The sequence below is a fragment of the Saccostrea cucullata genome, unplaced genomic scaffold, assembly GCF_032062105.1.
Source record: "Saccostrea cucullata isolate Sc308-1 unplaced genomic scaffold, CSIRO_AGI_Scuc_v1 ctg8623, whole genome shotgun sequence".
Lineage (NCBI taxonomy): Eukaryota > Metazoa > Mollusca > Bivalvia > Ostreida > Ostreidae > Saccostrea > Saccostrea cuccullata.
Window position 1 is genome coordinate 11,603 of NW_026926565.1, and position 11,958 is coordinate 23,560.

At 34.3% G+C, this 11,958-nt stretch overlaps 1 protein-coding gene across 1 annotated transcript; it reads left to right on the top strand.

The window, feature by feature from the left end:
* Window positions 1–1,417: 1,417 nt before the first annotated feature.
* On the top strand, window positions 1,418–5,592 carry LOC134272071 (uncharacterized). Its single transcript, XM_062754306.1, has 2 exons — window positions 1,418–1,465; window positions 4,013–5,592. Exon 2 carries the CDS (start codon window positions 4,094–4,096, stop codon window positions 5,192–5,194), a length of 1,101 nt encoding a protein of 366 aa, XP_062610290.1. The 5' UTR covers window positions 1,418–1,465; window positions 4,013–4,093; the 3' UTR covers window positions 5,195–5,592.
* Window positions 5,593–11,958: the final 6,366 nt, after the last annotated feature.

The window sequence follows — 11,958 nt, forward strand, 5'->3', positions numbered from 1 at the left end:
CTGTATTATGTACAAATATTGATAGGGCGTCTCAATTATTTTTCGTAAACGTCACTTCCGAGATAATGTGAATAGTACTGCGCAGCCGCCAAGTCATTGAACTGCAAGTAGCCGGCGCGAGTAGACGTGGTCTCACTTGCTCGATCAATTTTGATATATTTTTACATATTGACGAGGTCAATATCTTCTTAGAACTTTTTCAGAGTTCATTTTTGTTTCTGACGTGGTCAGATCAGTATTCGGGGGCGATTTCGTTTGACGTGGTCAGATATTTTTTCATCGGTTTTGAAAGTTCAAACCACGTGCGTCATGGCGGACGCTCCTAACCATGCTAACCCTGACGATGATAAAGCACCGGTCAAGGGAAAGAAAAAAGCCCCGAACAAATCATCGTCTTCGGAGAAGACACCGTCTAACTTACGTTCGTCGTCGAGTTCGTCGACTTCGACTGGCACTTCCACGTGTTCTCGTGGTCATGGCGGAGGACATGATAGTTCCGCGCCAAATAACGAGAATGAGATTCTCAACATATTAAAAGCGATTCAAGAGAATCAAAAGAAACAAGACGATCGTATGACAGAGCTAGAAAATCTGTATGATTATGATTACCAAGAATATGAAGATCGTCAGGACGATACCCCGGACGAACCGGGTACTTCCGGTGAAGCGGCTTCGAGGAAGCGCGCATTAGACGAGATTCTGAATGATACGGACAACAAGTACGTAAATGCCGGTAAGAAACTTAAAGTTAAAGAGACTTGTGATAAACCTATTGATGATGAACTAGCTAATCTCGTGACAGATTGGTTCCGAGAGGGAATCGAGGAAGAACGATATAATGAGCTTCTAAAAACGACAAATCGTCCTGAAAACTGTTCAGCATTAGTGACTGTGAAAACTAACCAAATGGTTTGGGATTTTTTGAGCCCAACTACAAAATCTTCCGATAAGAAGATGCAAAATGTTCAGACTTCGTTGATCAAGGGTGCTTGTGCACTCACTAAACTGACTCATTTGCTCGGCAAGTGTGACAATCCTGAGATTTTAGACCTTTTGGGAAATGCTATGGAATCATTGGCATTGCTGGGGCATGCTAACAGACAGTTGTGTATGTTGCGTAGAGAATTTATGAAACCTGATATGAAGGGTGAATATACTCACCTTTGTAGTCATAATTTAAAGTATACAGACTATTTGTTTGGCGACGATGTCCCTAAAACTGTAAAAGACATCACAGATTGTTCCAAAATCAGCAACAAAATTGGTATCGGATATAGAGGGAGCTTCCGTGGTCGCTTTATGAGGGGACGATCACGTGGACGCTTTGTCCGAGGAGCTGCAAGGGGTCGTGGATCCTACTCGAATGCTGCATCCTTCTCATCTGATTCAAAAAAAAAAAAAAAAAAAAAAAAAAAAACTACCAGCGAAGAGGCTTGCAGAGTCGCCTCCAGAAGTAGTTGAAAAGGTATGTGAATTTAGAGCAGGTGTACTGAAAAATTTCATTTCTGAATGGAAAGATTTAACATCAGATAAAAGTATATTAGATATTGTGAAAGGTTGTCACTTGGAATTTAAAGATGATAAAATTCCTGTACAAAATTCAAAACCTTTTGAGCCACGTTTTAGTTCAGCTGAATCATGTGTGATTGACAAAGAAATTAAATCTTTATTAGATATGAATGTAATTGAAGAATTGTCTGAAAATGTAGACCTTAGTGATGGTTTCATTTCCACTGTTTTCACTAGACCTAAAAAGAATGGTAGTTATAGAGTCATTTTGAACCTGAAAGAATTTAACAAAAACATTGTGTATCACCATTTTAAAATGGATACTTTTGAGAGTGCTCTTGATTTAGTGACTCAAGGTTGTTATTTTGCTAGTGTTGACTTTAGCAATGCATACTATAGTGTCAGTGTGGCAGAGGAACATAGAAAGTTTCTTAGATTCATATGGAAAAATAAGATTTATCAGTATACTTGTCTCGCTCAAGGGTTAGCTAGTGCACCTAGACTCTTTACAAAACTACTGAAGCCTGTTTTTGCAACACTTAGAAGACTAGGACATGTCATTATTGGGTATATTGATGACTCGTTACTGATTGGCAATTGTATTAAAGAGTGTTTAGATCATGTTTCTGAAACTTTAGCCCTAGTAGAGAGTCTAGGGTTTGTAGTCAATTATGAGAAGTCTGTTCTCACACCTAGTACAAAAATCATTTTCTTAGGAAATGTTATTGATTCTGAATTGATGATAGTTTATCTTACTGAAGAAAGAAAGGAATCTATTTTAGAGGCATGTAAAAAATTACAAACAAAATCAAGAGAAAAAATTAGAGAAGTTGCAAAGGTCATTGGACTGGTCGTGGCTAGTTTTTCAGCAGTAGAATTTGGTCAGCTGTTTTATCGTGATATGGAAAGAGCAAAAACTGATGCACTTGTACAATCACAACATGACTATGATGCTTTCATGTTTATAACAAAAGAAATGAAATTAGAATTAGATTGGTGGATTTCTAATATTTCTTCATCAGTTAGAAGATTTTTGCATGAACCCTATGATCTTACAATAACTTCTGATGCTTCTCATCTTGGATGGGGTGCTGTTATGAATGAATTGAAATCAGGTGGACAACAGATGAATCTGAAAATCATATCAATTACTTAGAATTATTAGCCTGCTTTTTTGGGTTAAAGTGCTTTTGTTCTGATGTAACAAATAAAAATGTCAAATTATTTATGGACAATACCACAGCTATTTCCTACATCAATAACATGGGTGGTATTAGTTCTAAAAAATGTGATAAACTTGCAAAAGAAATTTGGCTATGGAGTATGAATAGGGATCTGTGGTTAAGTGCATGGCACATACCTGGCAAAGAAAATTTGATAGCAGATATGATGTCGCGAAAATTTGATGATCAAATAGAATGGATGTTGAGCAAATCTGTGTTCCATACAGGCTTGGGGTCAATTACTTTGAAATGTAATTAATTACTTTCAAATACATTGATAATTTTGTCAATTACTTGCAATTACAATTACATTGATTTTTTCAAATGTAATTAATTACTTTCAATTACTTTGACAAATGTAATTAAATACATATCAATTACTTCGAGTTTTATTTTTATAAAAAGAAATAAAGTTTTTTTAAATAAAATTTTTTCTATAGCTATTGAATTCGAACTTTCACTCATTGTTTTTGTTCTTGGGTATGATAGGGGTTCACACCTGGTCAAAATTAAACCTCTACCTTATAATGAGTGTGACACACTGTATAAACAAATTAAACATTATGAGATAATTAATTATTGTACAAACACAACCCCATGCTACACCAGTATGGTGTATGGCAAGACCTTTTTTGTTACTTTTTTAAATCCATATTTTTGAAGGAAATAAATAATATCTATCACAATTCCATTATTTTCTATCTTAAAATGAATAGAATACAGGTAAATCTAAAAGGGGATGTAGTTAGTCTAATTGCTGTAAAACAAATAAACTATCTAAACAATCATAATGATTGTTATTTGCAAGTGGGAATAGGGAGAACTGAGATTTATAAAACATGGGAATAAATCATATAAACCCACCAGTATAAAACTATGTATCAGTATAAGACATCCTTTTAAATATAAACTTTCATTTTGAAAAAAGTAATTGAAATGTAATTGAAAAGTAATTGAAAATACATGACCTTTTTTGAAATGTATTTAAATACATTCAATTACTTGTAATTTAAGGCTTGCTCAAATACAAATTACTTCCAATTACTCTGAAAAATGTAATTAATTACACTCAATTACAATTACTTTATTCAATTACCCCATCCCTGGTTCCATAAAATTGTTTTAAGATGGGGACAACCTGAAATTGATTTGTTTGCTACAAGGTTGAATAAGCAAATTGATGTATATTGTTCTTGGCATCCAGATCCAGATGCCCGTTATGTTAATGCATTTAGTTTTTCTTGGGCAAACATTTATGGTTATCTTAACCCTCCTTTCAGCCTCATTGGACGTGTGGTGAGGAAGATTTGTCAGGACCAAGCAGAGTGTGTACTGGTGGCTCCAGTGTGGCCAACACAGCCATGGTTCAATCGTGTGTTAGAAAAACTGGTGGATCATCCGGTGATTTTACCTGTGATGGACAATCTGTTGACACTTCCAGGCACAGATGTGCAGCATCCTCTGAAAGACTCGTTGGTGCTGATGGCATGTCGATTGTCCGGTTGCAGTACCAAAAACGAGGAATTTCTCATCAAGCAGCCTCGATCCTTTTGGCATCATGGAAGTCGGGAACCAAGAAACAATATAAAACATTTTATACGAGATGGTTTCAGTACTGTAGTGAAAAATCGATTGATCCATTTTGTACAACTATAGAAACTGTTATTGAATTTTTAGCACATCTTTTTCGCCTAGGTTTAGGGTATAGTGCTATTAATACTGCCCGAGGGGCTTTATCTTCTGTTGGACTGATTTTTGATGGGTTTACTGTTGGATGTCATCCACTTGTTATCCGATTTATGAAGGGTGTTTTTAATTTGAGACCATCAAAATCTCGATATGTACATACTTGGGATGCATCTATTGTTATCAAGTATTTGAGAAAATTGTCACCTGTAAAATACTTAAGTTTGAAAGATTTGACACTGAAGTTAGTTATGTTAATTAGTTTAATTTGTGCAAGTCGAGTACAAACTATTTCATGCATGAAACTTAGTAACATGACGAGAAGAAGAAATAGCTTTGTTTTTACTTTTAGTGATTTATTGAAAACATGTAGACCTAACAGTAGTATGTCTGACATGGTTTTGAAATCGTATCCTCCAGATAGAAGGCTTTGTGTATATATTGTTTTATGTGAATACTTATCAAGGACTGCAAGAATTAGAAATAAGTGTGATTCACTTTTTATCAGTTATGTACAACCACACAAGGAAGTATCAAGAGATACTGTTGCCCGTTGGATAAGAACAGTGATGTGTTCTGCAGGGGTTGATACTACTATTTTTAAGGCTCATAGTGTTAGATCTGCATCAGCATCTAAAGCAAAAGAGAACTTTGTTCCTGTTGATGATATTTTGTCCAAAGTAGGTTGGTCTAATGTCGAAACCTTCAGAAAGTTTTATGACAAACCTGTGCTGAATGATGATAAGTATGCAAATGCTGTTTTGAAATTAAAATAAAGAATTTGATTTCAGTTTGAAAAATTTTTTGTGTTGTGCTTTAAAGATTCACATTATCTCGGAAGTGACGTTTACGAAAAATAATTAGGAAATTAAACGAGACTTACCTTGGTAAAGGCGAAGTTTGATTCCAATTATTGGAGTAAATAAAAGGCACTGTAGAGATAAGGTGCCTCCCTCCCACCCTGCAGGTGGTGAATGTATTGTTTGAAATTATTAGTGAAATGAATTTGGGTTTGATGTTTTGTTGCAAATCTATCAACCCAAAAAATTTTAGCTTTGAAGCAATGACTTGGCGGCTGCGCAGTACTATTCACCTTATCTCTACAGTGCCTTTTATTTACTCCAATAATTGGAATCAAACTTCGCCTTTACCACGGTAAGTCTCGTTTAATTTCCTAATTTTCACATTTAAACTCAAAACCCTTATCCCAATATCAGTTTCCGTCCATCTTAAGGTATTCAATGTATAATGAAGGGATTTTCGACAATTTTAGATAAAGATAAAAGTGAAATGAACCAAAATTCGCTAGACTAATAACATGTACAGAGACGGTCATTTTGCACATTGAAAGTTTCTAAGAGTTACCTGGCCTTGATTAAAAAAAAAAAATTATTTATCTAAATTTCTTCGGTATTATTCACTTTATATCATATTTTAATAAACAAACAAACGCATATTTTCATCAAGAGATAATACTCGGATTAGTTTGAAATTCAGATTACTTCTTAAAATATCTTTCAAACACATATGCGCTGTCCATAGACTTTAATATTAAAATCAAGGTGCGATTAATTGGTTAGTAATCAACATGTAAATTCCTTGTTGGAACATTTTTGTTTGACAACATCTTCAAATTATGACTAAAATATTGCCGACTAGGCGTAGAACAATAAAAATTAATCAATCAAAATATTTTGCTACTATGATTTAAAATATTGGACTATTTATTTCTTAGGTACAAAATATGGTCGTTATACATTGTATAAACTTTAAACAAAGCTTTGCAGTTTTTGAATATTCAGTCAACTGAAGTTAAGACGTACTGATTTTTCACATTGGGGTTGCAACCCACTTGTATACAAAAGTGTTTACAGAGGAAAATATTACGCAGATCGGAAGGTGGCAGTTGGGCGCCAGGGCTGTGTATTGAGCAAAATTGAAAAAAAATTAGATACGATACGATACAATAATTTTTTTTTCTAAAGATATATGCGATATATTGGATTCTATTACAAGTCAATCATAAAAGGCTTATAAATCATTTAACGTATGAATTTCATAAAAATTAAGTGTTTCATTGTCATTACAACTTACACCTCAAATTAAAACTTTTAATGACTATCAAATCAAAACTTTTAATGACTGTAAAAATCAACATTTTAAATTAAAATTGTCTATGTTTTAGTAATAATTCTAAAAATTGTGTTATTGCCTTAAAAAATTGAATGATTATTTAACAGATTTAATTAGTGAAATCTGATCTTTGGTGATTGAAGTTCCAATCTTTTTAACAGAATTAGAAGAAAAAATGCCTGTCCGATACGTATTGGAAGTAAATTTTCGATACGATATGTTTCTTGTATATTGATACGTATCGATAAATTGATAAAACCCTACAGTCAGCAGCCTGCAAATCTTACATAAGACCATTGTTGTAAATTTACCTTCTGTTTATATATATGTTTTATATTATGACACAACTTTGCAATTCAAATATTGCTTTGACATTTACTTAGTATTCCCACAAACTTTTATTACATATATGGTCACATATTTTGCCTCAAAATAATTGAGAAATTGCCTTGCAAATTTAGAATGACAGAAGTGTAGACATAGGATTAATAGTGCATGTGCTACATTTGTGGTAAGTAAGTTTAAGGGTCGTGGTGCATCAATCAGTTATCCACATATTAGGACGCATTGCAAGGGAGATACTGGAGTTTTTCAGATTTGGGAAACAATTTTATTTATACTTTGAGAAATGATATCAATTGTGTAATTTTGTTTTGTGAACATTTCTGCGATGCTTGTCATGAGCCCCATTGTGTGCGAGTTGCACATTTATCATTTTTAATGCAATTTGCATTAATTTTCAAATTTCAATCTTAAGGCGCAATTTGTGCCTTTCACTTACCAATTTGGTTATTTGGTGCGATTTGTACCTAATTTGTGCACGATTTGTGCTTTTATTGTTGATCTGGGTGCCAATTTTAGTTTGAGACGGATGGGTCATGCGACTATGTCCCTTGACCCATTTGGCTTAATACATATATTTTGGTACGATTTGTACCTAATTTGTGCACGATTTTTGCTGTTGTTACTTTGGGCCGCAAAATTGCCGCCCCAATTTTAGTTTGTGGCGGATGGGTCACGTGACTTTGTCCCTTGACCCATTTGGCATAATTTTGCAAAGAATGCTGTCTCCGGGGGGTACTGTTTTTTCCAGACTCCTTGGATCAAGGTGGTATTTCTCTTGCTCATCATCTATATTCATTTACCTATGCTGCCATATAATCATAATGATCGGCGCATACATTGTGTTATATCTAATTTATTATTAAATGGCCATGACAAGCACGCCAAAACAAATAAAGTCTTCTTTTTATTGACTGTATTTTCAGACTTCGTAAACCTTTTACTGGGGTTAATCTGATCAAGTTTGTTTCTGTTATTGTCTTGGTCCAATGTCACGAAATAATGGGGTTTATCCAATATGGATAAACCTGGTTATTTCGTGCAGCTTAATGTTTTACATGCAAAGATAGATAACTCTTAGTTTCTTAACATTGAACGTCATAAATCATCGGACTCGGTGCTTAAAAAATTCTTGATATTTCTTGTATGCGCATGTCTTCTAGAATATTCCTTTTGAATCTGTAAATTGAACGAAGCAGACGCAAAGATTTTTTAAAACCCACCCTCCCTCCCCTTAATTTTATATTTTATCCCCCTTTAGCACCTCTGCCATTCTTCTAATCAATTTTCATTAAAACTGTTTTTTTCCGGTTGTTTTTTCGTTTTCTTTTAATTTCTCGTTTCAGCGTCATGGCATGGATCGAATCTTGAATAGGATCCACCAGCTTGTTGATGTGCTTTTCGGACCTTCAATGTTCCAGTTGCGTGTGGCTATTGACTTTGTTAAGCATAATTTTGCAAAGAATGCTGTCTCCGGGGGGTACTGTTTTTTCCAGACTCCTTGGATCAAGGTTGTATTTCTCTTGCTCATCATCTATATTCATTTACCTATGCTGCCATATAATCATAATGATCGGCGCATACATTGTGTTATATCTAATTTATTATTAAATGGCCATGACAAGCACGCCAAAACAAATAAAGTCTTCTTTTTATTGACTGTATTTTCAGACTTCGTAAACCTTTTACTGGGGTTAATCTGATCAAGTTTGTTTCTGTTATTGTCTTGGTCCAATGTCACGAAATAATTCAATTATGCCGCTTTGAGAAATCTGGTTTTAATTAACCTGTCGGGTACTTACGGATTTTCAAACCAATCAAAAATGTTGCTTTTGTTGCGCCATTTTTGTTAGCCTGTTAGTGCGGTGAAAAAAAGCCCCACCATCCATATTTTGTATTATTTTGCATTCTTATCAAAAATTGTATTTTTCTAATAACTTGTCATACGTTAATATTAGGTGATCCCCCTTGATGATTTGTTACATATTTTACTTTATATCATTCAATTACATGACCTAATTAACAATTTAAACTGTGTATCTGTGTTCAGCTATTTTTTTTCTGCACTGTCAGGCTGATATTTTTCTCAAAGTGGTATCCATGGGAATTCCAAAAGATTGTTGGAAGACAAATCTCTAGAAACCACATAGATATCAATATTGTCAATCAGAAACTAAAGCTTCCATTTAATATCAACTTTAGACTACTTGTTTATATGTACAAATCAGAATATTTTAACCAAAGTAATTTTTCAAATAACCTTATTCTACTTATTTGTATTTTATGAAAAGGAGTTCAATTTTTATTGAAAAAGCAGCTATGATAATTTGATACGACCCCCTCAAGAATATCTGCTATAATGTCAAAAAGTCTAAACTTTAGTGTATCGCGGGGAATAGTTGTATAAAGTGTTAAAAAGTCGTGCGTTTTGACGTTTTTCTTTCTTGTAAAATCTTGTGATCTCATATTTATTTAAATATTCCTTGGAGATTTGAAGTATCCACATCTGACTTGCACCACTTCTCAAATAAATTTTTGCACAGAACTCCTGAACGTTGTCCTTCACCGCCGCTGTTAAATAACATTTACTGGAACCCGTTACTTATCTTTGTTTGTTAGGATTTATATGAAGGATATGGAGATAACGAACAGTATTCAATCTCAAAGCCCATAAAACAATACAAAATAAGAGCACAGCAAACGCGGACCTCCGAAACATCAGAGGTGGGATCAGGTGCCATGGAGGAGTGAGCTTCCCCTGCTGACCGGTCACACCCGCCGTGTGCTCTTTGTCATGATCGGGTAATAACGGAAAAACCCGTCGTCAATTCAGTGTATAAATAATGGACTAACAATAAGTATGAAAACGTCAGTCAGCATTTGACTCAATGATAAATTGTATTTGCTGATAAGGTCATTGTTCCGACCAGAGAACTTACGAAATGGTGACTTTAAATGGAACGGCTGATATTCTTGTTTCATCAACTTGCTTGTCAATAATTTACCTCGTTTTAGAAATTGTTCATACGTAGAGCAAGCTCTTGCGTATCGAATCAACTGAGATATATACACTCCGTATGCAGGTGATGAAGGTATTTTGCTGCATAAGTAAGGGAAGTTGACGATAGAAAAGTTAAAGTCATCATGTTTATCATATAGCTTGGTTGTTATATTACCATTAGCGTCTCTTTCAAGTAAAATATCCAAGTATGAAACAGATGTGTCAGACTCTGTGGTATCTTTTATCTCAAGCTCACTAGGATATATCGTATCGACGTAGGAATGGAAATGACCATTGTTAATTGACAATACGTCGATATATCTAAATGTCGAGTTGAAGGCCACGACAAGTGTTTATTTCTTTTCATAAGATTTTGCACAAATTCTGCTTCATATGAATATAAAAATAGGTCCGCTAATAACGGAGCGCAATTGGTACCCATGGGAATTCCATTAGATTGTTGGAATACCTGGTCTCCAAAAACCACATAGATATTGTCAATCAGAAACTCAAGCATCTCTTTGATGTCAACTTCATAGTACTTCTGTGTGCAATCAGAATGTGTTTTAACAAAATAATTTTGCAACTGACCAATGACCAGGTAGGTAAAATTTACGAGTTCCATTTTTATGAAAAAAGCAGCTGTCAATGATATCAAAAAGCCTGGACTTTAATATATCGTGGGGATTGGTTGTATATAAAGTTGAAAAGTCGTAAGTTTTTAAGCTGTTGATTTTGATAAAATCTTGTGATTTTAAATTTTCCAAAAGTTCCTTGGAATTTTTTTTAAGTATCCGCATCTGATTAACACCACTTTTTGAATATATTGTTGCACAGTACTCCTGAAGTTTTTCCTTCACTACTGTCAATATCTTAGTGAGGGGTGACGAAAGAGGCTTGGTTGAACATTTACTGAAACCCACAATGTATCTTTGTTTGTAAGGATTTTTATGAAGTTTCGGAATCCAATATATAGGGTAGTTCAAATTCCTTTTGGCTCTGTGGAATATTAAAAATGTTAAAACTGACATATGATTTTGAAGAATTTCTTCCTTAGAAAGGGAAGTATGAGTTTAAGTAGGATTACCACTCGTAGAATTAAATCCAAGTTCTTCTAAAATACAGTTTATATAATGAGCCATACAAACGAAGACAATGTTGTTACCTGCTTTGTCGGCAGGGACTAGTACGTACTGATCATGTAATCTATCTAATTCTTTTTTCACTTATGGATTATTGAACACAGAAGGATAAATGGTTTTCATTTTGCCCCTCAATCTATTAATACGTGACTTTAACATGGATCTAATACATTTTATTCCATTCTGACAAGGTGTCAACGTCTTATTTTTCATATCTAGCCCATCCTCTGGCATAATTTTCAACAGAATCCATAATATTTATGAAATTCCGACGCCAGTTGAAGGATCGGGGTTCCCTATATTTAGGACCTTTTAAAATAAGTGATCTAAGGTCCTCATTATTAACTATATTTACGTCACCTGTAATAACGTGTCCAGCAGGACTATAGTTGTAGGATGAAGAAGAACATGAACACGATGGAGGATTATGTTTCAGATACTCGGTATCCAGGTCATGTAAAGTTTTTTTGTAATTGAAAAGTTTGGAAGCAATGGTCGATGTATATTTGTAGGAAATACAAGGTGTAGTTTTTAACTTGAAATATGGTGGAATACAAGACTGGACCCTTTTGTGATTAAGAATATTACTTATATTGACGGCATCAATTCCTTTATTGGCATATTGAAGTTTCAGGAAAAGACGGATTGTTTTAGCTGCATTTTCTTCCGTTAAAAGTGCCTATGAAATGTAATGTCCATAATCACAGATCCGAGCCTATATTCTGGTGACGAGGAATCAAAAATTGGACTTTCCTTGGCCTTTTCAAGAAAACTATTTAAAAGTTTCAAAGGGACAGAGTAAAGTTTGGTACAAATATGATGAAGGTCTGACTGTTGATTAAGATAGAGTAGTAATGAATCAAAAGAGACGTCGTGTATTGCAGGTTTATTTTACGAACGATGCCCATGACTACGCTTACGT